The sequence below is a fragment of the Haliotis cracherodii genome, unplaced genomic scaffold (assembly GCF_022045235.1).
Source record: "Haliotis cracherodii isolate W230 unplaced genomic scaffold, xgHalCrac1.p SCAF_3, whole genome shotgun sequence".
Classification (NCBI taxonomy): Eukaryota; Metazoa; Mollusca; class Gastropoda; order Lepetellida; family Haliotidae; genus Haliotis; species Haliotis cracherodii.
In genome coordinates this window covers 18,738,983-18,766,975 of record NW_027266286.1, presented here as the reverse complement: position 1 = coordinate 18,766,975, position 27,993 = coordinate 18,738,983, and the positions used below count along the sequence as shown (strand labels likewise).

General features: G+C 41.2%; 1 protein-coding gene across 1 annotated transcript; it reads left to right on the top strand.

The window, feature by feature from the left end:
- The first annotated feature begins 3,077 nt into the window (after positions 1-3,077).
- Positions 3,078-27,590, top strand: LOC139473828 (uncharacterized). The gene is made up of 7 exons (XM_071256590.1): positions 3,078-3,764; positions 5,752-6,129; positions 15,310-15,678; positions 16,511-16,693; positions 19,890-19,940; positions 22,280-22,376; positions 24,294-27,590. Exons 1-7 carry the CDS (start codon positions 3,713-3,715, stop codon positions 24,583-24,585), a joined length of 1,422 nt encoding a protein of 473 aa, XP_071112691.1. The 5' UTR covers positions 3,078-3,712; the 3' UTR covers positions 24,586-27,590.
- The last annotated feature ends 403 nt before the right edge of the window (positions 27,591-27,993 follow it).

The following is a 27,993-nucleotide window of genomic DNA, read 5'->3' as shown; positions in this document are numbered from 1 at the left end:
CAGGTACCCACCCCCCTATTACCAGACCCGACCTGGATATCCGATGTAGGTCTCAAGAGATGGGTACAAAATGTCCCATAGGGAATAGTTTGACCGTAGCCCTGGACAAACATATAAAAGTCAAAAGGAATGGGTGCATAGTCAGAAAGAAATGTGAACATTAGTGACTTGTAGTGTAACCATATAGTTCTAGATCATTTTTGTCATTAAACAATATATCACTATACTGACCACTGGTCCGGCTAGTCCTGTAGGTACCCAGGTCCTTCTCAGTACCCACCCGACCCGAGTACCCGAGTTACCCATCCCAGCTGTACTTAGATGACTGGGCAGCCCGTGAGTGCAAGTGAGGGATGAGAGTGTGTCAATAAGTCCACCCATCTCAGAGGGTAGACCTCTGATTTACACATCGAGATCCTAATTACATTGTGACCAGCATCTGGATTCAAGCTGGACAAAGCAGCTGAATGGGACTCTAAAATGTTATAGAAATATGGAGGTTGCAAAGTGATTACATTCTGGGAACAGTTACAATCAACACCACTTAAAAAATCAATTCTCTATTCACCATTAATTCACACCCTTTTAAAAGTAAAATTCTTGAAATGTTATACTTGGATATTCATTTAACAGTAAAGTGTTAAGTGTCAGTTCCAATGGATGGGTATACCCAGGGTTATACGTATACCGAGGATAGCAAGGTGGTCTGGTGCAGTGTCTATAAAATACCTTGTACCACTGATCCCTTAGGGTACCCATTCCAGAACCATGCATATGGAGCCCTAGACTGCAATCAGTTTAATTAGTCCTTCTGGGTATTCATTCTACAGCTAGATGAGTAAGGTTCAATTTTAAACTATCTAAGAATAATGCACACAATGTCTCTAATGTAGAAAAAAATCAATAAACATCATAAAAGATGCATTTAAGCGATACCTACCATCATAGGTACACATCTCAGCCATTTACTAGGACGCTCATAAACACTTGTCTAAGTAGTAAAGTACAGATTCTCGTACTTTTTTTCGAATCCCGGACGGGACTCAGCCCCCCCAAAAGTACAAGAATCTGTACTTTACTAAGAAAGTGTTATCCCAAATATAACATTTGTTACATTTTACCACTTTCTAAATGGCATTGTGTGTTCATAGCTTTCGGCCATGGGAGCGACGTGCCAAATTACACTTGTCAGAGGGGTACACAAAGTATGTGATCTAGACTACCAGTTGTCATACTTTCATTATTGTGGAAGCCTCTGTGGCTGAGTGGGTGAGATCGCTGACTTTGTGTGCTGGCGATTAGTTGCCTCACTCTGGCAGTGTGGGTTTGAATCCCGGACGGGACTCAACCCCCCAAAAAGTATGAGAATCTGTACTTTACTAAGAAAGTGTTATCCCAAATATAACATTTGTCACCTTTTACTAAGCCTGGGAATTTACATGACAGTTTGTATTTTCATTTTTCATGTTTTACAGGAAGTAGCAGCATAGGGGCTTACCATTTCCTTCTAATATTGAAAAAATATTCGTTTCATCAATGTCTGAACACTATTTGTTACTACTGCTCAGTCTCTGACAACAAATTTATCTGGTTGTGTATAATGGTGCTTATTACAGTAAATATGGTACCTCAGATCCTACATTTGCATATTTTTAACAATGTGGATTCATGCCTACACACCTTCAGGCCTGTACTTAATTAATGATTGTCAGTTAAACAGACTATACTGCTACCTCTCAACAGGCACATCAATATTTTACATGGTTTTTTTTCTATTTGACTTCTCATCAATCACTGCAACCATTTATTTTTTTATCATTAATTTTCACCAGCTCACACTAATGATCTGTTAGATCAGCTGCCATCAAACCTGGTAGTCCACAAGGCAATGCTGCTATCCTTCCTGAAATTAACTGGTCTCAGATGAGCAGGCTTATTTCAAAGCACGTAATGCCTCCTACTTGAGAATCTTAATCCTGCATCAGGGCTGCAGAATATCTGCATGTAATTTAATAAAAAGCACTTTAGATGATTAAAACAGGGAAAATCCATCTAGCTATATTCCACATGATATCAGCAGTTGCAAAAATTAAGAGAGAAATTGATTGTATAATACAAACTTTCATAGACAATGTGTTGGTCTAAGAAAAACTTTAAACCAAGTACAACAATGATAACAATTGTTGATTTGACGAGTGAGTTGGGTTTAACGCTGCTTTTAACAGTATTACAGTTATATTGTGGCGTGTCAGCTTTATGTGTGAGGAAAGCCCGAAGTCATGCAGGATATGGTGCTGACAAACCTAGAAACATAATCGGGGCAAACCGGGATTCGAACCCACAATCATAGGCTTCTGGCGTGCCCAAGAGACGCAACAGTGAATCGCGGCGCCTTAGACTACTGGGCCACCCGTGTCCCCATATTGCTTTGATTTACTGAGTGTTCTCTTGAAACATTACAGCCCTTCCATCAGCACATACTGTTGGTTTTAATCAGTCTGTAAACAGATATATTCTATGTAAACAACAGAGGCAAATATCTCAAATTACTTGTTTGATAGGCATTTCTTAGAAGTTGACGGGATGACAAAGCAGACACAATTTATGGATAACACTTTTATATTTTACTGTAATGGGGATGTTTCGGTATAGACCCATTGTCTTGCTTGACAATGCTACAAGGATCTATACCGAAAAGTCGCCATTACAGTAAAATAAAAAAGTTGTTATCCATAGATAGTGTCTACTTTGTTATCACAAATTATCTAAAAAATATACACCACAGACTTAGAAACCAACAGATATCCGATAATTCGTAGTGAATCTTTCAAGCAGAAGAGTGTCAGGGATCACACAATACCAACAAGCCAAGACAGGCTAATTGTCTGAGAATCATAAGCTAGACAGGTGACCCACTTCCCCGTTGAAATAAGTCAGGTGTCCACTGAATCGTGACCCACACAGCCATGGAGAGACTGTACCAACACTTCGACTGAAAGACACCATCAGCCAGCCTTTTACAGTCAGTATCATACATGGTACTCTATTCATCGAGCGTGCACAGTTCTCCAAACTATAAATACCCCACAAACTTGTTGGGTAGCATGACAAGGCTGTATGCTTTCACAACAAAACAGGCGGACAGGGAGACCTTGTGTCCAACACTGAACCTCCAGCACAACATGACAGTTTGATGGTGTGTTTATACACCACAACACAATACTGCTGTGATATTGCATGGTTCTGTACTGCAAGTGTCAAGCGGAGCTGCAAATCTGGACAGGATAACAGTGTGGAGACAGACCAGGTCATGACAAGTTATTGTACCCTCCTATTGTACGCGACCAGACCCGATCTAATGTAAGAAACGTGACTGATATAAGGCAGATTGCTTTCTCTGATCCCTGATCCACTACCTCTGGCCTACAGCATCTACAGCATCTACATAGCATCCTCATCATTCCAACCAGGAACCGGAGAATAAGTTCATCGTATTTCTCCACTGGAGCTGAGATGAGCTGAGATGAGCTGAGATGAACATTGTTGTTTTTCGTAACCACTTGATTCTGAAACCATCGTTTCATGTTAAGTGTACTGGAAACATTTATGGTGCATGTTGTATGAACTGAGTTTGTAGTATCTTCCTGATTTATCCGAGATATACATGACTGGACAGATTTAATGACCGACCTCTCTCACCGCCCGGGACAAGATGACACACACTGTGTTGGTGACATTCTGTCTTCTCCTCATCGTACAGTGTGGTAAGTTGATGAATATAGGAGTTTGGGTGGTTCCTGGTATTTTCTCTATATAGTATACTCTGTAGGTAGAATATAACACGAGCTTAACAACTCTATTTTACCTTAGTAAAGACAAGGTTTTCCAATGTTAGCAATATTACAGTCATAACCACTCTCAACTTTGTACAAAACATCAACATACTGTTTCAGTGATGACAACTATGTACAACACATCTACATAATGTTTCAGTGATAAGAACTATGTTGAAACATCTACATAATGTTTCAGTGATGACATCTAAGTACAACACATCTACATAATGTTTCAGTGATGACAACTATGCTGAACACATCTACATAATGTTTCAGTGATAACAACTATGTACAACACATCTACATAATGTTTCAGTGATGACAACTATGTACAAATCATCTATTTCATGTTTCAGTGATGACAACTATGTACAACACATCTACATAATGTTTCAGTGATGACAACTATGTACAAATCATCTATTTCATGTTTCAGTGATGACAACTATGTACAACACATATACATAATGTTTCAGTGATAACAACTATGTACAACACATCTACATAGTGTTTCAGTGATGACAACTATGTACAACACATCTACATAATGTTTCAGTGATGACAACTATGTACAAATCATCTATTTCATGTTTCCGTGATGACAACTCTGTACAACACATCTACATAATGTTTCAGTGATAACAACTATGTACAACACATCTACATAATGTTTCAGTGATGACAACTATGTACAACACATCTACATAATGTTTCAGTGATGACAACTATGTACAAATCATCTATTTCATGTTTCAGTGATGACAACTCTGTACAACACATCTACATAATGTTTCAGTGATGACAACTATGTACAGCACATCTACATAATGTTTCAGTGATGACAACTATGTACAAATCATCTATTTCATGTTTCAGTGATGACAACTCTGTACAACACATCTACATAATGTTTCAGTGATGACAACTATGTACAACACATCTACATACTGTTTCAGTGATGACAACTATGTACAACACATCTACATAATGTTTCAGTGATAAGAACTATGTTGAAACATCTACATAATGTTTCAGTGATGACATCTAAGTACAACACATCTACATAATGTTTCAGTGATGACAACTATGCTGAACACATCTACATAATGTTTCAGTGATAACAACTATGTACAACACATCTACATAGTGTTTCAGTGATGACAACTATGTACAACACATCTACATAATGTTTCAGTGATGACAACTATGTACAAATCATCTATTTCATGTTTCCGTGATGACAACTCTGTACAACACATCTACATAATGTTTCAGTGATAACAACTATGTACAACACATCTACATAATGTTTCAGTGATGACAACTATGTACAACACATCTACATAATGTTTCAGTGATGACAATTATGTACAAATCATCTATTTCATGTTTCAGTGATGACAACTCTGTACAACACATCTACATAATGTTTCAGTGATGACAACTATGTACAGCACATCTACATAATGTTTCAGTGATGACAACTATGTACAAATCATCTATTTCATGTTTCAGTGATGACAACTCTGTACAACACATCTACATAATGTTTCAGTGATGACAACTATGTACAACACATCTACATAATGTTTCAGTGATGACAACTATGTACAAATCATCTATTTCATGTTTCAGCGATGACAACTCTGTACAACACATCTACATAATGTTTCAGTGATGACAACTATGTACAAATCATCTATTTCATGTTTCAGTGATGACAACTCTGTACAACACATCTACATAATGTTTCAGTGATGACAACTATGTACAGCACATCTACATAATGTTTCAGTGATGACAACTATGTACAAATCATCTATTTCATGTTTCAGCGATGACAACTCTGTACAACACATCTACATAATGTTTCAGTGATGACAACTATGTACAAATCATCTATTTCATGTTTCAGTGATGACAACTCTGTACAACACATCTACATCATGCTTCAGTGGTAGTGAAAGGAATGAACAGATAACTGCCAGCTGTCGGCTCAACACAACCACTGAGGTTGGGATCATTGCTGTTCACAGACAGTTTTTTGGAGTCAAACCAAAAAGCAATATGTGCCAGAGTACAGACAATGCCTCTGTGTGCTGCAGCCACAATGACGCAGACTGTGTCCTGGTCTCTGTCCCTGGACAGCTCCCAGATGCGACCATCGCAGGATGCTCCGGCCAGAGGGAATGTCTGATCCAGGCCAAGAGGAGGTTTACTGGCTCCTGTTCCCAGAACAACCTCTTCCCTAGCTTTACTTCATATGGCCACATGGAGTACGAGTGTATCAATGGTAAGTGGTTCTACACATGGAGTACGAGTGTATCAATGGTAAGTGGTTCAACACATGGAGTACGAGTGTATCAATGGTAAGTGGTTCAACACATGGAGTATGAGTGTATCAATGGTAAGTGGTTCAACACATGGAGTACGAGTGTATCAATGGTAAGTGGTACAACACATGGAGTACGAGTGTATCAATGGTAAGTGGTACAACACATGGAGTACGAGTGTATCAATGGTAAGTGGTTCAACACATGGAGTACGAGTGTATCAATGGTAAGTGGTACAACACATGGAGTACGAGTGTATCAATGGTAAGTGGTACAACACATGGAGTATGAGTGTATCAATGGTAAGTGGTTCAACACATGGAGTACGAGTGTATCAATGGTAAGTGGTTCAACACATGGAGGGGCGGTCAGGTAGCCTAGTGGTTAAAGCGTTCGCTCGTCACGTCGAAGACCCGGGTTCGATTCCCAACATGGGTACAATGTGTGAAGCCCATTTCTGGTGTCCCCCACCGTGATATTGCTGGAATATTGCTAAAAGTGGCGTAAAACCATACTCACTCACTCACTCAACACATGGAGTACGAGTGTATCAATGTTAAATGGTTCAACTCATGGAGTACGAGTGTATCAATGGTGAGTGGTTCTACATGGAGTACGAGTGCATCAATGGTAAGTGGTTCAACACATGGAGTACGAGTGTATCAATGGTAAGTGGTTCAACACATGGAGTACGAGTGTATCAATGGTAAGTGGTTCAACACATGGAGTATGAGTGTATCAATGGTAAGTGGTTCAACACATGGAGTATGAGTGTATCAATGGTAAGTGGTTCAACACATGGAGTACGAGTGTATCAATGGTAAGTGGTTCAACACATGGAGTACGAATGCATCAATGGTAAGTGGTTCAACACATGGAGTACGAGTGTATCAATGGTAAGTGGTTCAACACATGGAGTACGAGTGTATCAATGGTAAGTGGTTCAACACATGGAGTATGAGTGTATCAATGGTAAGTGGTTCAACACATGGAGTACGAGTGTATCAATGGTAAGTGGTTCAACACATGGAGTATGAGTGTATCAATGGTAAGTGGTTCAACACATGGAGTATGAGTGTATCAATGGTAAGTGGTTCAACACATGGAGTATGAGTGTATCAATGGTAAGTGGTTCAACACATGGAGTACGAGTGTATCAATTTTGTAAGTGGTTCAACACATGGAGTACGAGTGCATCAATGGTAGTGGTTCAACACATGGAGTATGAGTGTATCAATGGTAAGTGGTTCAACACATGGAGTACGAGTGTATCAATAGTAAGTGGTTCAACACATGGAGTACGAGTGTATCAATTTTGTAAGTGGTTCAACACATGGAGTACGAGTGTATCAATGGTAGTGGTTCAACACATGGAGTACGAGTATATCAATGGTAAGTGGTTCTACATGGAGTACGAGTGCATCAATGGTAAGTGGTTCAACACATGGAGTACGAGTGTATCAATGGTAGTGGTTCAACACATGGAGTACGAGTATATCAATGGTAAGTGGTTCAACACATGGAGTACGAGTGTATCAATAGTAAGTGGTTCAACACATGGAGTACGAATGCATCAATGGTAAGTGGTTCAACACATGGAGTACGAGTGCATCAATGGTAAGTGGTTCAACACATGGAGTATGAGTGTATCAATGGTAAGTGGTTCAACACATGGAGTATGAGTGCATCAATGGTAAGTTGTTCAACACATGGAGTACGAATGCATCAATGGTAAGTGGTTCAACACATGGAGTACGAAACCATCAATGGTAAGTGGTTCAACACATGGAGTACGAATGCATCAATGGTAAGTGGTTCAACACATACTTCAAGCATGACAAAGTAAACACAACACAGGGATTATTGATGCAGAGTGGTAAATAGAGCTCAATAAAGTTAGTGAATGTGTTCAAAGATGATGAGTGGACACATAAGGATAAAGCACAAATTTGCATTTGTTTCACATGCACTTGGTGCATGTAGTCACACATACTGGGTTGCATTTTTCAATAATAGGTTGCACTGATGCATGTTCTATACAGCTTAATCAAGCACTGACATCGCTTTGCACTTCACATCAGAAAGACCTTTCACGACCTTTGACCGAATATGAGGTGAGGTGAGGTGAAATAGGGTTTAACGTCGCGTCCAAGATTATTGCACTTATATCGACGTGCATGCATGTGTATGTGTGTGTGTGTGTGTGTGTGGCTGCTTGTACTAGTCTGGACTGATGCCGATTTATAGTGCTAGCACACTGAGATACCATGCCGCAGTTTAACATGAATACCCCACTCAGACACAGTATACTGACTCTGAGCCAACCAGTCCTCGTTTTATCCCCTTAATGCTGAGCGCCAGACAGGGTAACAACAAGTACCATGTTTTAACGTCTTTTGGCATGACGCGGCCCGGGATCGAACCCCGGACCTTTCGCTCTCTGGGCAGACGCTCTACCATTAGACCACCGAGGCGGTCTGACCGAATATGAAATGACTAACAGGAAGTTGACATCAGCCAAATTGAAAGCAGTTTTCTTGAGCTACACGGCAGTGTCAAACTGGCACTTTGAAAACTATTTTGACAAAGTTCTTCATATTGAACTTGAAAACTTACACGGCACTAGTGTCAAACTGGCACTTTGAAAACTATTTTGACAAAGTTCTTCATATTGAACTTGAAAACTGAACAAAAGATAATTCTGGAAATTCTGATAGATGGCAGTACTTCCCAAAGGATAAGAAAAGTCTCTCCCGTTTCAATTGTTTACTCGAAGCGAGAGATAGAAGATGATTTTATCAGAATCAGTCATACAGCCCGTAACTGTCACTCGGAATACCCATGTTGATCTTTTTGAGCTTGAATGATTAGATACCACATTCTGACTGTCACTATCCTAATCTGGTAAGCAACATTTTTATTGGTCAGATGAAAGGTCATTCTGGTGTGACTTGTCATGGGATGTCCTCAGATCTTTGTTTAGCGGTAACGAGAACTAAGATCTGACTTCCATGAGATTGACAATTGTATCAGTGGCAAGTGGCTCTTCATAGCATCCTAGACATGTTTGGGGCTGGCATCTGAGTCTAAACACTGAACAGTGTCACCTGACATGTATGAGCATGTGTTAGTGCTAAAGAAGGAGAAATTTACCCTGGGAGTCAGGAAGATATAACAACGCGTGTCGGTCCGCCGTTGTTTAATGAACAATTTGCATACTCGTATATGCAAGGGGCCAACGTATGGTTCCTGTAGGAAGTGACAACTTGGAGACGATGGCTTGCGGTATATACAGTTTTACTTTATACATGTAGATATAAACATACAGAAGACACTACGTGCCAAGTCAGTACATGGTGGTAGTGGTTGTTGTCTAGGTGCCCCAGAGCACCAAGCCTAACCCTAGCTAGGCTAAGGGTAAGACCTTTCTTTTTTTTCCTCTCTGGACCAAGGCTTATATAGCCAAGGTCTCCTGACATTTAGTAAGCAATAAATATAAATGTAAACAGTAAATCATCAATGACATACTTGCACATCCTGTTCAGGATGGCAGACGGTCGATGTACACAAAAATGGGGATTAACAAATAGGATTAGCATCCAATAAATAACAGCAATTAAGTGTTTCAAGGCATATAGATGTCATGGCTCCAGGGTAATGAGCCTTTGCAATCAAATGTTCTTCAGACAATGGATGTCGTAAATCAGTCGCTATGACAACTTCCCTCCGTTACGTGAAGCTTGGACCCCAAGCTTACATGAGTCCAAATTGATATGTGTGAACTTTTTCACCAAGGAAAACAACAATGCAAATGTGATCAAAATCAGTTATATGAAATCCTTATGCAACAAATATATCTATGTAATGACGGTATGAAAGTGATCATCTAGCCAATTTGAATTAGTGCCAGTTTGAAAACTAACCAAGTGATCTTTATAATGTGCAATTTCACTACATGGTAATTACTGCTTTGCACAGATTCAATAAATATATCACTGAAGGTTCTTTGAATTCAGGAGTCTGGCTTGGCGGTGCGAATCAGTACCGAATAGTGATAATGAGTAATGTCATCAAAAGTACAAATTAAACATCTCAGCTAATATTTCGCATAAAGAAATTTGAAATCAGGAGTCTAGCTTTACCGTGTGACTCAAACGGTACTTGTGGGTACTATTGCCCTTTTAAGTACAATGGGTGCTCTTCCCGTGTCTTTGACGGAGCTTGCCCATATATTGTGGGTGCGATGCCCAAGAAAAAAATCCTTAATTCCGACATCAAAATTCTGAAATGCTGAATACTGCTGTGCTGTTAATTACTTAATACTGACATACAATAAACATATGTGTAGGGGTGGCTCACCCAAGAATATCCCTAATCTGAATTCAAAGTCCTAGACAATACATTCAATTTTGTACCAAACTGTGCACATTAATTACTTGTAACAATTGACAAATTTTATCGCTTAGATTTTTGAAATTACGAGTCGAGCTTAGAGGTGTGACTCGATAACCCTACAGCTTAGGTTTGTCTGGGCCGTAGCTGCAACTATATGTCTGGCGTGGCCTGGAGACATTTCAAAGATTCCCTACACAATAACTTCAAAGATCTAGCTGACTAAAAATGTAATTTGGAGTATATTGCACACATACAAAACTGAATTTTGGAAAGACACATTTTGGCATTAATATACTGGCTTTGATTAAACATACCTGGTTGCACTATTCAACAGTCACACAATATATATCCTTGATTGAGTCCATGTAAGTAAACACAAATTAGTAAGTCCAAATGAGATATCTTGTACACAGTGTCCATCTTGTAGGTGCCCGTGAGGCGGTTTCTGTATTGTGCAGGGTCTGCATGAAGATGGCTGTGGTCGGGTCTCTGTGGGATAGGCGTGTATACTTCTTTTCTTAGGTCATGTGCAGGAACGACATCTTGAAGGGGAAGTCTTAGCAGTGTTGCTAAGACATTCGAGCACGGAAGGTTTGGGATCGGAGAACTTGTTCTTGATCGGAGAGGTTCTTGTTCTTTCTTCAATCTTGTTAAAGGCCATTTCTTCGTTCTTGGTTATCGGCCTCCAGGTAGTATATCCTTTTTATAAGAGACTGTCACTTTCCTACAGTTTTGTGAACCATATGCCATGCTGCAAAGAGGTACAGGAAAGGACAGACTAAGAAGTCTGTCATACCCCGCATCTCCACCAAATTATCAACGCACGTCGTCCGCCGTTGTTTAATGAACAATTTGCATACTCGTATATGCAAGGGGCCAACGTATGGTTCCTGTAGGAAGTGACAACTTGGAGACGATGGCTTGCGGTATATACAGTTTTACTTTATACATGTAGATATAAACATACAGAAGACACTACGTGCCAAGTCAGTACATGGTGGTAGTGGTTGTTGTCTAGGTGCCCCAGAGCACCAAGCCTAACCCTAGCTAGGCTAAGGGTAAGACCTTTCTTTTTTTTCCTCTCTGGACCAAGGCTTATATAGCCAAGGTCTCCTGACATTTAGTAAGCAATAAATATAAATGTAAACAGTAAATCATCAATGACATACTTGCACATCCTGTTCAGGATGGCAGACGGTCGATGTACACAAAAATGGGGATTAACAAATAGGATTAGCATCCAATAAATAACAGCAATTAAGTGTTTCAAGGCATATAGATGTCATGGCTCCAGGGTAATGAGCCTTTGCAATCAAATGTTCTTCAGACAATGGATGTCGTAAATCAGTCGCTATGACAGATACATCAACATGGTCATAGACCCTAAGAAAACTTAGACAGCTGTGGATACAATCTGAAAGACCCCAACCACCTAAGAAATTGAATGAAGAGTTGCATTCATTAGCCATGCCACAATCCTGCATATCAGGGTGAGTGAGTATGGTTTTACACCGCTTTTAGTAATATTACAGCAATATCACGGCAGGATACCAGAAATGGGCTTCACACATTGTACCCATGTCGGGAATCGAACCCGGTGTAAGGTGCCAAAATCTACCCCCCTTCAGAGTATACCCGGGTAGATTCTGGGAGCTCCCAGAATCTACCCCGGGGTAGATTTTGAGGACTTCCCAGAATCTACCCCCTTTCCCAGAATCTACCCCCAGGGGGTATAATCTTGGGAGTTCCCAGAATCTACCCCGGGGTATAATCTGGGAGCTCCTCCCAGAATCTACCCCGGGTTATAGCTATAATCTAGGAGCTCCAAGAATCTACTGCAGCCCTGTTTGATTTAAACATTTTTATTTCATGAATGTACTTGAAGTTTTCTTTTGGGGGATGCATCTAACTCAGTCTTGATCTCTCCTGGTCAATTGCTGTAACAACATTGTCATCTGATCAAGTTTACATAAATGCCTATTCAGTACACATCAAATTAGTTTTAAAACATTCATATTCCAGAATCTACCCCCCTTTCCCAGAATCTAACCCCAGGGGATATAATCTGGGAGTTCCCAAAATCTATCCTGGTGAAGATAATACCGGTAATAAATTGTTATCGAATCCAAAAATTCAAAATGTTGTTTTATACATGCAAAGAAGAAATAATTATTGTTTAAACTAATAAAAAATATTTTACAAATCACATTGACTTTAACTCATTGTAGTCATCATCAACTTGTAAGTTCGAAAGTTGGTGTTGAGAATTGTGTGAGGAAATGTCTCACACTTATGTTATTGAATAAGCTTTAATATGCTTTGTGAATAGACCTACCTACTTTTGATTGCATATAAAAATGTGTCTGTAAGTACCTTTGTTTGGGGAGGCATGTATCACAGTATAAAGAATATATTCTGACTATAGAAGACATCACATCATTAAAACCATCTAATTATTTGTCCATTTACATTCTAATTCTTCTAAATAGTCAGATGGGGGAATTTCACGAAGCAATTGTCATTGTTTTAGTTTTTATATTATTATCAATAACAAAAAGAGAAAACTAACATAAAATATGAGAGCAGTTTATTCTGAAAACCAATATCCATTGATTCCTTGAATTATTTCAATGTCACTGGACATTTATTACAACGTCAAAGTCTTCATGGAGGCTGGTCAGATACACTGCACCAATGGACAGCTTCTCAAGTGTGAATGATGCTGGGTAGCATAGCCATTTCAGCTCCTTTCCATAATGCGTATAGACAACAATGACAGTTTGCAGAGGAGAAGCAGTGGCCATAATCTCTGCATCTGTTGCCCAGACACCATTTTCGGCCATTCTTGACGAATTTAAGTATTTCGTCACATTCTGCTGAAGGTAGTTTTCCAGCTTTTCCCCTTTCTCACTCATGTGTTGTACAACAGCATCTCTCAGGCGTAAGTGGGACGTCTCCTGACCAGTTAGGAAATAACTAATGGCACAGAAGAAGCAGTTGCCATCACCCTTGGTCTTGTGTTGTCCTTTTGGTGCCTCAAATTCTTTCTCTCTTCCAAAATAAACAGACTTAAATGAAGGTAAATGTAACTGTTTAGAAAGTTCTCTTCTTCTTTGAATGGTCATTGGCTGGAAGCTGTAATGTGGCCTCTTGGCCCCTGGTTGTGGTGCTGGGGTTCTTGGACTCGAGGGGACCGGTACGGCTGGTAGAATTCATAAACGTAGTGTGGTGTGGTACAGTAGGGCTGACAGAGCGTTTTGAACTGGTGTGGCTGGTGCGACAGCTAGGACTGGTTGAACTGGTAGTCTTGGTAGATCGACAGAGTAATCACTAAACTCCAAACAGGACACACCAACCTAAATAACCACCTAAAAAAAATAAAAAAACACACTACAGGTAACTGCCCACACTGCAAACAACTAGAAACCCCAGAACACGCACTTATCCACTGCACACACTACCTAACACATCGAACCGCATTACAAACCACCCTCAATCTAAACAAGGCTCTCACTCTAGAAGCAATACTAAACCCACAAAATAAACTAGAAAACTTCAAGGCCTTAGGCGTATTCTTAATCAAAACGGAACTAATAAAACGCATCTTAAAACACAATAATCTACCAAATCAAAATCACATAAACAAACATCCACCATACCCAGCTCCCTTAGCTCTCCTCCCCAACCCCATCGGCATCTATTCCAAATCTCAAAATTCCCAAATTCTATATAAGCAACCCCTAAAACCCCCTCTTGCGTTGCACACACCACTTTCGCCCCTTTTGGAAACACATTAAATGGCCTGGCCGGGCCTGTGTGCGAAATACGCATCAGTCGGAAAGTGCACGTTAAATCTCCAAAGTAAGTAAGTAAGTAAGGGGTGCAGTAGATTCTTGGAGCTCCTAGATTATAGTTATAACCAGGGGTAGATTCTGGGGAAGGCCCCAGAATCTACCTGGGTATACTTTGAAGGGGGTGTATACTTTCAGACTTTACACCGGGTCTTCGGCGTGACGAGCAAACGCTTTAACCACTAGGCTACCCGACCGCCCCTCCTGCAAATCAGTTTGCCCTTATAATCTTTCTAGGTTTGTCAGCACCATACCTGAGATTGTGGGTTGCACTAAAGTGGTAAACATCTAAGATCTGCATCCCTTCAGGCTTTCCTCACACATCAAGCAGACACACTGTAAAAGAACTGAAATACTGTTCAAAGGGAGGGAAACCCAACTCACTCACTCGCTCACTCTTGTGACCTAGTGCTATCAAATTGAAAGCCATTAATCTAACAAAATCACCTCAAAGGCGCAAATATCATAAGTTGTAGCAGGATCACGAGGGTTACATGGGGTTTTATGTTTCCAGCGTTAGGTTTTAAAACCCCGAGTGATCCTGCTGCAACAACTTCATCTTACCAACATGTTTTTATATGACATTGAAAAAGAATTTTTAAAAACTTAAAATTGACAGAAAAGAGCTGAGGTTAACTTACACTATGTCACGTGACTTCCACTGACTTGGAAAAGCATGCAGCTTTTGGCTTTGATGCTGGGTATAAGGGATTTATTCTGCCTCACAGAAATCCACTAGCAGCCTGACTTCCTCATGGTGGGGAATAAGGGATTTATTTGCCCGCTGAGAAATTTATTCCCCTCCAAGGCGGGATACATCATATCTTATCAAGATCGCGTGGACCAATCAGATCTCATCATTCTGACATGGAGGTATGATAATCTTTGTTTTAGTGGGACTCCTGATAGACATGTGCCATGGCGGCATCATCAAGATCAACAAGAACCTGTACCTGGCCAGCAACATCTTCCACCTAAACACAGAGCACCAAGACAGGACCTGCTCCTGCACCGTGACCACAACGTGTGGGGAGACTATAGACGTAGAGGCTGTTGACATCCGGCTGCACCGAACCGCGAGCTCCTGCACGGAGAACCTCCTCATCCTGGACAACCGCAACACCACCCACAACAACACCATCACATGTTACAACACAAGCCTCAACGGGCTTGTCAACATTTTCACAAGCCAATCAAACAGTCTCACCTTGAACTTGACTATCAATGGCAATCATACAGGAAAAGTCTGGATAAAAATAAAAGGTGAAGTTTTCAGCTGTTGCCTGATTCCCTGAAATTGAACCATCTTTACTACTGAAATTGTTTTCACAGGGTTTTATCTAGGATTCTAAACTAAGTGCCTTTGGCAAACAAAATGGGAAAAGATAATTATTTTCTTAACATTGCAATAATTGTAAAAATCAGTGATGAACTGTTACCTCTATCCATCACCTAAAAAAAATACCCGTGAAGATTCGGGGTCGAATAGGTCTTCAGCAAACCATGCTTGCTGTAAAAGGCGACTATATTTGTCGGAAAAGGCGACTAACTGGACAGGGTGGTCAGACTCGCTGACTTGGTTGTTACATGTCATCGTATCCAAATTGCGTGGATCAATGCTCATGATGTCAATCACTTGACAGTCTCGTCCAGATGCGATATGGTCATATAGCTGGAATATTGCAGAGTGTGGCATTAAACAAACAAACCTATAAAAATCCATGACTTTAGTTAAAACTACATAACCATGAACTGAGAAAACTTTAAAAAACTTATATTCAAAATTGTTTTCATTATTTTTGTACCTACCTACAACCGATATCAATCAAACTATTTGAAACATAAGATTTGCCTCCTCCTATTATCATTCCTTGCCAGTATTGCAAAATGATCCAGGGAATTGTTACATGGTGCCTTGCAAAAAAATAACTCAACCAATTAGTCAAATTTTGTCTTATTTTGCTTCATTGTCTTGAAAATAGTAGGCAAAGTAGTCCAATGCTGAGAATGCCCAAAGTTCACTGATGGGGATTTTCCTTATTACCTATAATGCCCACATTGTCTTTCAACCTCCATGACATGACTGTTCTGGCAGGGACATCACCAAACACCACTGTGGCTCTCAAGTGTGGAGCAACTAGCCAAATCACCACTGACACCAGCCACCTCTGTCCAGGGGACTTGACAACAACGCCACCAACAACAACAACAACACCTACAACAACAACAACAACAACACCTACAACAACAACAACAACAACACCTACTACAACGACAAGTAAGTCACACTCACTAAGTACATTTTAAGACCATGGGGTTAGGGCTAGCTGCAATGAAGGTTATCTTTAAAATGAAAATATTTGAAGAGTTTGTTGTTAAATTGACTTTTAATTTAGAACGGAAAGGAGCCCAGACAGTAAGGCTGGGATGAGTAGTCCAAATTTACTACCTGGGTACCCACCACCCTATCACCCGAACATACCTGGGTACCCACCACCCTATTACCCGACCATACCCGGGTACCCACCAACCTATTACCAGACCCTACCCAGGTACCCACCACCCTATTAACCGACCCTATCCGCGTACCCACCATCCTATTACCCGACCCTACCTGGGTACCCACCACCCTATTGCCCAACCCTACCCGGGTACCCACCACCCTATTACCCGACCCTACCCGGGTACCCACCACCCTATTACCCGATCCTACCTGGGTACCCACCACCCTATTACCCGACCCTACCTGGGTACCCACCACCCTATTACCTGACTCTACCCAGGTACCCACCACCCTATTGCCCGACCCTACCCGGGTATCCACCACCCTATTACCCGACCCTACCCGGGTATCCACCACCCTATTACCCGACCCTACCCGGGTACCCACCATCCTATTACCCGACCCTACCTGGGTACCCACCACCCTATTACCTGACCCTACCCGGGTACCCACCACCCAATTACCCGACACTACCTGGGTACCCACCACCCTATTACCTGACCCTACCTGGGTACCCATCACCCTATTTCCTGACCCTACCCGGGTACCCAGCACCCTATTACCCGACCCTACCCGGGTACCCACCACCCTATTACCCCACCCTACCCGGGTACTCACCACCCTATTACCCGACCCTACCCGGGTACCCACCACCCTATTACCCGACCCTACCCGGGTACCCACCATCCTATTACCCGACCCTACCTGGGTACCCACCACCCTATTACCTGACCCTACCCGGGTACCCACCACCCAATTACCCGACACTACCCGGGTACCCATCACCCTATTACCTGACCCTACCTGGGTACCCATCACCCTATTTCCTGACCCTACCCGGGTACCCAGCAGCCTATTACCCGACCCTACCCGGGTACCCACCACCCTATTACCCCACCCTACCCGGGTACTCACCACCCTATTACCCGGGTACCCACCACCCTATTACCCGACCCTACCTGGGTACCCACCACCCTATTACCTGACCCTACCCGGGTACCCACCATCCTATTACCCGACCCTACCTGGGTACCCACCACCCTATTACCCCACCCTACCCGGGTACTCACCACCCTATTACCCGACCCTACCCGGGTACCCACCGACCTATTACCTGACCCTACCTGGGTACCCATCACCCTATTTCCTGACCCTACCCGGGTACCCAGCACCCTATTACCCGACCCTACCCGGGTACCCACCACCCTATTACCCCACCCTACCCGGGTACTCACCACCCTATTACCCGACCCTACCCGGGTACCCACCACCCTATTACCCGACCCTACCCGGGTACCCACCACCCTATTACCCGACCCTACCTGGGTACCCACCACCCTATTACCTGACCCTACCTGGGTACCCACCACCCTATTACCCGACCTTACCTGGGTACCCACCACCCTATTACCTGACCCTACCCAGGTACCCACCACCCAGTTACACGACACTACCCAGGTACCCACTGTAGATATTTAGAGATAGGTATAAACTGTCAGGTTTGGAAAAGTTTGACGTTAGCCCTGGCAAACTGTATTTAGATACATGTGTGAAACGAGTTGGCCATGGATACACTGATGTTTATTGCATGAAGTTTTATCTTTATTCAAACATATAAAAGTCAGAAGGAATGGGTACATTGTCAGGAAGAAAAGGGAACATTAGAACATTAGTGACTTATAGTGTAACCATAGAGTTCTAGATCATTTTTGTCATTAAAAAATATATCATGTGACTAAATACGGATCTGGGTAGTCCTGTGGGTACCTGGGTCCTACTCGGGACCCTCGGGACCCACAGGACCCGAGTACCCAAGTAACCCGTCCCAGCCTTACCAGACAGTCTCTTCATTTTCAGAAACTGAAGAAATCTAGACAAAGTTTTGAAGACTTGACAATTTTCAGATATTTCGGGATTAAGGGACAGTAATTTGAGCATTTTCATGCCTAGCAGTGTTACACTGATGAACAGCAATTGATGTAATAAATTCAGACACTGTAAGACACATGACATTCCTTGTTGTAAGAAAAGACTTGTGTCTTTTCGGGCTGGGACGAGTCCAAATTTACTCCCCATTACCCGACCCAACCTGGGTACCCGCAGAGGGTTTTATGAGTTGGGTGTATCGAATGTCCAATTGGGAATTGTTTTACCAGAGCGCTGGCAAAAACTATTTGGATACACAAATGAAAAGATCTGATCATGCATGCACTGAAGATTTATCTTTTAAACTCAAACATTTAAACGTCAGAAGGAATGCATGCATAGTCAGAAAGAAATGCGAACATTAACGACCTGTAGTTTAACCTTGGAGTTTTAGGCCTATTGTTACTGTTGTTAAACAATATATCACATGACTAATCACGGGTGTGGGGAGCACTGTAGGTACCCAGGTCCTACTCAGGACCCACCCGACCCGAGTTCCCGAGCTCCTTGTCCCTGTCCTAGTGTCTTTGCCTGCTCAAAGATAATGGTTTTCTGGTACCAGGGTCCTACTCAGGACCCACCCGACCCGAGTACCCGAGCCCCCTGTCCCAGCCCTAGTGTCTCTGCCTGCTCACAGATGATGGTTTTCTGGTACCAGGGTCCTACTCAGGACCCACCCGACCCGAGTACCCGAGCCCCCTGTCCCAGCCCTAGTGTCTCTGCCTGCTCACAGATGATGGTTTTCTGGTACCAGGGTCCTACTCAGGACCCACCCGACCCGAGTTCTCAAGCTCCTTGTCCCTGTCCTAGTGTCTTTGCCTGCTCAAAGATGATGGTTTTCTGGTACCAGGGTCCTACTCAGGACCCACCCGACCCGAGTACCCGAGCCCCCTGTCCCAGCCCTAGTGTCTCTGCCTGCTCACAGATGATGGTTTTCTGGTACCAGGGTCCTACTCAGGACCCACCCGACCCGAGTACTCGAGCCCCCTGACCCAGCCCTTGTGTCTTTGCCTGCTCACAGATGATGGTTTTCTGTACATTTCAGCTGAGACGAAGTGTGGGTCTGAAGAGGTCTGTGAGGGGACAGCCGCAACAGGTACAGGGGGTGCTAATAGGGGGCCTATGTTACCATGGATACTAGAGCAGTAGCATATCTCAATTGTAAGGTCAAGACACAATGTCAAATATAACATGATACATAAACCTGTATTCCATAGTTAAAGTTATTGATGAGCCCCAACTGAGCCATACTTAGCAAATTTGAATAAAATCAAACAAACAAAATCCACAGTCTTAAATCCAAGCATCAGAAAATTGAAGTTTACAGTTATTTTTCTACTATATATATCATACAAAATATTCTCCAAACAATTTTACATCAAAGACTTCATGGTATGATACTGATGTCTAGGAACAAAGAATCACCCTGTGCCGATACTATGGTGTATTGACACAACCCAACGATACGGCAGCAGTGAAGAAGTCACTGTGCCAACTGCAGTCCGTTTGGCGCCACACGAGAACGATGAATTGCAAAAAAAAAAAGACTCAAAATCCGGAATAGTCTACTAAAGTCAATACAGTACACAGCAATGAATACCCCGTACCCAACAATATCTGCTGTTATTTTTATTCCCATCACTGGAAGAAGTTGTTTAAGGAACTATTATGTTGTTATGTGGTACAAGTTGACATCTTAAACAGAGGGGGCACAACGGCAGGAGGAACAGCGCAAACACGTACTGCATGTATACATAGTATACATCTTTATTGCCTGACAAGATGTGCTACTCAGTAGATGTGAGACAGTTGATATTTGAGGTGTAACAGAGCTCCAGATAAGCTTTTAGTGTTGTGGGTATTTTATCCATGCATTTTAAAATCATTGGGTATCAGTAATTCTATCTGGGTATTCAAATTTCTGTTACCCACTAGTTTTTACACATGTGGGTATTTAAGTTAAATATTTAAAAACACTATTCATCTAGTCCCTGCAAACTGGTGTCGTGTGGGTTCGAGAGCTTTATAGGACTCAAAAATACCACGATACTTCCATAAGAAAGTGTGAAGGCAAATGATCATGATGTAACGGTCATCGTGGAGTTTGGCAAGGTTGACGGAATGCCTGTTTATAATTTCAAAATAAGTTGCTAAATTGCTAATGGAATACGCAGGGTTACTTCACAATATTTTGATGATACACACAAGTTTTAATTTTGTAGCGTATCTGTAATGTTTGTTGCGTATTTGATACACTTGGATTTGATTTTACTGCATATTTCTGCATATCTGATGCGTATTTTACGCAGATACGCAGCTTATCTGGAGCTCTGTGTAAGATTTCTTGTGATGCAGAAAGAGGACTGTAGCTGTTAGTGGAGTGGCACGGGGCACTACAGACCACAAGTTTGGGTCATAAATCTGTGTAGGGCGTGTGCAAGTTAACAATGCTGACATGTGATTGTGTGTAGCCCTTTCCAGTTGTTTTCATAACTCCTGAAGCCATTTGGTTTGTACAGTAGTGGTAAGGAAGAAACTGTTTCATCCTGGTGTTTGCGGAGTGCACGGGTCATCACAGACCACATGCGTTAAAAACAAGCCAAAAGTGAAGTTAATGTGTGCATGCCTGCGTGTCTGTGTCTTACATTAATCACTGAGTTGGTGATTGAGAATGGTTGGCATGTAGGAGTGCCTGTGTGGTGGTGTTGTGTGCGTGGCGTGGCGTGGCGTGGCATGGCATGGCATGGCATGGCATGGCATGGCAAGGCAAGGCATGGCGCGATGTGGCATTGTATAGGTTGTACACTTTCCAGCTTACACAATACTTGCATGGGTGATGGCACGGGAGACATTTCAGCCCGTGAATGTTAATGCATTCAACCACTTGTTCACGCACTCAACAACCGGTTCACTCCCACACTCTCTCACCAAACAACACAAAGTTCTTACACAAGAACAGTAAAAACATTTTTCTTTTAAATGAGCAGCCATTTTACGAATGTATCAGCTTCAGCATTTAATGACATTTAGCTGCAGCATTCCCATTTAATGACATTTAGCTGCAGCATTCCCATTTAATAACATTTAGCTGCAGCATTCCCATTTAATGACTTTCAGCTGCTGCATTCCCATTTAATGACATTTAGCTGCAGTATTCCCATTTAATAACATTTAGCTGCAGCATTCTCATTTAATGACATTTAGCTGCAACACTCCTATCTAATGACATTTCTCTGCAGCATTCCTATGTGACCCATTGTATCAACCCTAACCATGCTAATTGTAACTGTTTAGGTAATGATCAATTCAAGTGCTGACAAATATTTTCTAACTGATTGTGACTTCATTGTGAGCATATATATATGTACACTGTCAACCCACCCAGTGGACTGGAACTGCTTGTACTGACTCTACCATGTCTGCCTTATCTTACAGCGGCAGCGTTATCCATAGGTGCCATCGCCGGCATCATCATCGCTGGTGTCGTCATTCTTCTTGTCATCATCCTCATCCTCGTCCTCATCTTCCGCAGGTAAGGGTTGACATTGCATCTGTGGAACATAGAGATGCCTATTTGGAGCACCCTTTATTTTTTACACAGTACTTGCCCGAAACAGTGATAAAAGTAAATCCTACTTTTACAAAACAACATACCGTATTCGAAGTAATAAGCGCCCAGGGCGCACTCAAAATTAGAAATAGGGGGCTCTTATTAGAATATTATTTTGGTGGAAAAAAGAGAGTTGAAAGATAAATTTCATGGTTTATGCTGACACACTGAAATGTTTATATGTGACAGATACATTTTTCCAGAATTTAATTGCCCATAATAAGGATGCATATAACACACGAGTGGGTATTATACGCAAAAAAATAAATCTTGTGTACATTGATCAATCGGAAGGGGTGCTAATTGGGATTGTTCACTAGCCAGTATATTAGCAAATATCGCCGTGGGCGCTTATTAAAGCAGGGCGCTTATTACGTCGAATACGGTACATGTATTTCAAAATGAAAGAGCCTGACATTATTTAAAGGAATTTGACAGAGACAACTGTTCACGGAAGCATAAAATAAAGATTTAAAATGGCCCAGATTTGATTCCCATATTTAATTGAAATATGTTCTGCTATTGTCATCCAAGAATTGACACAACCCTATATTTACCCTGAAACATCTTTTTTATCATGTCTATTTCTTACTGTTTCTGGTCAAGGGTCATTGTATTAAAAGAACCCACTGCCCCTGAATGCACACACACAATAGAAAATACTTCCCTGAATGTTAAAAAGGTTGCCATGGCAAAATACCACTATTTATTAATCAGCTGTCGGTAATAAGCCATGATCGGCCAACATCATACATTGAGTGGGCCAAGTCTAAACGAGGGAACCAATACGGGATTATCAGACCAATATAGGATACATAGCTCCAGATAACTTTTTAAGAAATTGAGTTTTTACTCTAGGGTTTCTATCTTAATTGGGTTATTACATTTTTCATTGGGTAACCAATATTTTTTTTACTCATCTATTCATCACCCTATTAGGTTTTTTAGGATTTAAAAAAAAAGTGAAATAATGTTTTAGATGTATATAACTGTTCTAAATATATAGGCTTGACTCGGAAAGTAAATTAGCTCATAATTGTGTTTCGGAAATTAGCTCCTTTGTACGCATGCTGAAAAAGCTTCATTGGGTATTTACGCATGCTGCTTTTATACATTTGAGTTAACTGAAAGTAATTGGGTTTTGTATATTTTTTGGGGGTATTTTACGCAAATACGCTTTTTATCTGTAGCTCTGGGATAAGCGGGCCAGAACAAGATTAGCAGACCAATTCAGGATTAGCGGGCCAATACAGGATTAGCAGACCAATATGGGATGAGCAGCCCCAATACTGAATTAGTGGCCCTATACGAGATTAGCAGGCCCATATGGGATAAGCCAAACAATATGGGATTAGTGGACCAATACAGGATTAGCTGGCCAATACAGAATTAGTAGGCAAATACGGGCGAGTACGAGATTAGTGGCCCAATACGGGATTAGCATACCAATATAGGAACATCAGACACATATGGGATTAGTTAACCAATATGGGATTAGCAGGCCAATACAGGTATGAAGAAGGCCATATATGGGTTTCACGGGCCAATACGGCTTTCTACACTGTAATGGAGAAACACTAACAGCCCATCAAAGTGCTGTCATCATGTTTCATCTGATCAACATTTATTAGTGCTTGAGTGAGTGAGTTTGATTTTACGCCGCTTTTAGCAATATTCCAGCAATATCACGGCGGGGGACACCCAAAAATGGGCTTCACACATTGTACCCATGTCAGGAAGCGAACCTTGGTCTTCGGCGTGACGAGCGAACGCTTTACCCACTAGGCTACCCGACTGCCCCTATTAGATTTTTATCCAATTTGTATGTTTGTCCTTCAGGAGTACACCCCCAGACACTGATCCCAATTATATGACACCATCATATCACACACCTGACTACGAGACGCTGAGGAACTACGTACCACATGAGAGAGCCATGGCGGCCTACGACAACCAAGTCTACTTACATGACAAGATGGAGTCCCCAGACGCCAACCATGACTATGAAGAACTACAGGAGAAGATGGACCCAGGAGCCTGCAGCTATGACAATGCTGCTGTGCAAATCCACCCTCCACAATATGACAATAACGAATCAGTGATGGTCATGCCCAAAGGAGCAGTTGGTTAGTTATAGCATTGGAGAACAGACTCAAGGTTTGGTTTGGCTTGGTTTGTTGTTTTTTACGCCGCACTCAGCAATATTCCAGCTATATGACGGCGTTCTGTAAATAATCGAGTCTGGACCAGACAATCCAGTGATTTACATCATGAACATCGATCCACGCAATTGGGATTGATGACATGCATCAACCAAGTGAGTGAGTCTGACCACCCGATCCGGTTAGTCGCCTTTAACGACAAGCATAGTTGCCTTTTACGGCAAGCATGGGTTGCTGAAGACCTATTCTACCCCGGATCTTTACAGACCCAAGGACTCATCATCTCACATGCTGATAATAATCCGAGTGAACACTTTGAATGAGCAGGATGCCATTGTACAAACAACCTTAGTGCTACGACTGCATGTCTATGTTAAGGTATCGGAGCTACGACCACCTTAGCGCAAAGATCAATTTGTACAACGGCACCGTGATCCTATATATTTCCTATATATATTTAGATAAACCTTACAGAGCTGTAGATAAGCTTTTGCTTATTTGGGTATTTTACCAAGAAGTTTGATTTTGATTGCATGGGTATCCACAATTCTCACAGGATATTTAATTTTTTTTACCCAACTGTTTCTTGACATTTGGGTTTTTTAACATGGTTCATAACAAATCCTGTAAATCATTTTAAACTAAATGAATAGGAGTATACCTGTCTGCTTCCGGGAAGCCATTTTTGTTTGCAAATCCTAGTATTGCAAGAAAGGCACTATATTTTAAATTACCAATCAGCGACTGTTTAAGATATGTTGACTGGTCACAATGTACTTTCCAAATCGAATATATCTGTTTTCGAGTTTGGTTGTCGCACAAGTCAATTTTGCAATTGGCTGATACACAATGATATTATCTAACAGTTGTAATATATCCATTCGTTATTTTACAGTTATATTTACAGTTTTTGTCACATATTTGCTGAGCCGGAAATTGATTTGTCTTCTTATAACAGTTAAAGGGGCACTGATCTAACGCAATTCCCGGGACTGGTTGTTGCCGTTGTTATTGGTTTTTCCCCGTGAGTACCCGGATGATACGCAACGCAACTGAGCGTGACCAGAGACTGGGCTACCGTCTGCAAGGACAGCTAAATAAACTTGGAGGCTGGAGGCAATATTTGTTTACGAATTTTTGTATAAACACTGATTGGTTAACTGTGATCTATAAAGATTTCGACAAAGGGCGCATGTTAATTAATTTCTTCAGCCTAAACAAACAGACAAAAGAACGGCGGAGCTCATCGGATGTCCTCGTTTGGAAATACCCCAAATGGTTATAGTTTAATACTAAAAAAGTATCTATGTGGGAGAATTTTCGGATTTCGGATTGCGTCGATAATACGATTACCAATCCCTTGTTGTCATCCACGTTTTCTGGTATAACCCTACACTTGTGTATTTGTCGTCATTCACTTGATGCTCAGTTAATGAATTTATTACAGGTACAATTAGTGGTAGCACCACTTAGATTACCTGACAAAGGTTCCCATTTGGCATTTATTGTGTCTGGGGTAATTATTCAATCTAAATCCAGGTTTGAAGTGAGGTGAAATGTGTGTTATGTAATATGCACGTGGCAGACCAGCAAGAGGTGAATGATCAGTTGATTACTTTTTTTGTAAATCAACAGATCGTTCCTAGTCATCAAAGGATTAACCGAAAATACGTTGATTGATTAATCACTGTTATCTTGCACAGTGGATATGTCAAAAGTAAGTGTTTACATGTCTAGGTGTACTAAAACAATGGGAATACACTCATATCATGGCGTGAGTGCCGATGTAAAAACAACATACTTTGTTCAAAGGGTTAACTAATAATACGTTGCTTGATTGCTCATTGTTATCTATCACTTAATGGATTTTTAGGAACCGTGGATGTTATGAAAATAGTTGTCACGTGGGCTTTCTCAGCCGACCCTTGAGACTTGACACCTATGTGAAACACCTGAAACAATCCAAGTGATCACTTGATAAACGAACACGGGTTATAATATCCCGAAACGATATATATCTTTTAAAATATTTGATTGTTACAGAGACAGGTGACATCAAATAAGTTTCTTTGTACAGCTGCAGACGAGTGGGATATTGTTCCTTTGTGTGGATATTCACGGATACATTCCTCGAACAAGGAAGCTCCTAAAATGTATACACATAAATTTGGTAGGTTGCAATTATGGTATTTGCATTTTGTTTTCCTTCATTTGAACCGATTCGGTCTTGTTTCTCTACGTCTTGGTTGGGAAATTCTTCAATGCGCGATAGACGTTGTTTTCACAGGTCTTTTCCTTTGTAAGCGTGTATATATTACCGTCAATTTGTAAAATGTGATTCTCTCAGGCAATTTATAAAATGTGTAAATATTTCAGTCATTTTGACTAAAAAATCTGTCCAGATTGATTAATATGATCAAAATGGCCTACAAACATCACAACAGATTATTATGTAGGATTAGAAGCCAAACAACATAGACATGTACTTTTAAACGTAACATTTTCAGTCTCTTGGTGATGACATTAAACATCAAAATGTTTGGAATTCGTTATCATAATAATACAGATGGGAATGTTTTTCAGTCACTTTGTAAAATAACTCAATATTTAGACTTTAAATTAATTTGAAAATGTTACACATTATGACAGTAAAAAAATATACACACTATAAAAAAGCAATGCTCAGGTGAAATATTTACTTTGTGTTGCAAGTCAAAATAGTGTTAACGAAAATCGCAAAATTACCAAGCAAGTGACCTATCAAAACTTCGTCACCATTACCGATGCTACCCACAAAGATACCTACATTTCCTTATTATCTCGAAAACTGTATTTCATTTTGTTGATCAATGTGACCATACGCCCTTATTACTACCCATAAAAGTGACTGATGCGCTTACGAATTGCGCAGCAGAGGTCGCGAACTAGTCTAGATTTCTGCTATACATCCGGGTACTCACTGGGAAAAAACAATAACAAAGGCAACAACCAGTCCCGGGGAATTGCGTTAGATCAGTGCCCCTTTAACTTCTGCCTTAGTATTGAATTTAACTTGGAGGTATGTTTTTTAAATTAGGACAAAATAATTGTGCACTTTGAACATGTCATTAAGCATCTTCAAGATGCAGATTTTGAACAAGGTAATGGCCAATCTCATTAAAATAAGATCTTAGTTCTCGCTACCGCGAAACAAAGATCTGAGGACATCCCATTACGGGACCTTGTGCGAACTTTGAATGACCAATTGAATGACCAATCAGAAGGCAGCTTTCTTGTGCTTTACGGCACTAATTTCAAATTGGTGACTGCGCTTCGAAACATATTTTGACAAATTCTCTATTAAAAAATTGAAACCTGAACAAAAACACATTCTGGAA

Coding starts and splice junctions, on each gene's coding strand:
- LOC139473828 (XM_071256590.1), top strand. CDS start 3,713: ATGACACACACTGTGTTGGTGACATTCTGTCTTCTCCTCATCGTACAG. Junction 3,765..5,751: donor TCTCCTCATCGTACAGTGTG/GTAAGTTGATGA, acceptor TTCATGTTTCAG/TGATGACAACTCTGTACAAC. Junction 6,130..15,309: donor GGAGTACGAGTGTATCAATG/GTAAGTGGTTCT, acceptor TCTTTGTTTTAG/TGGGACTCCTGATAGACATG.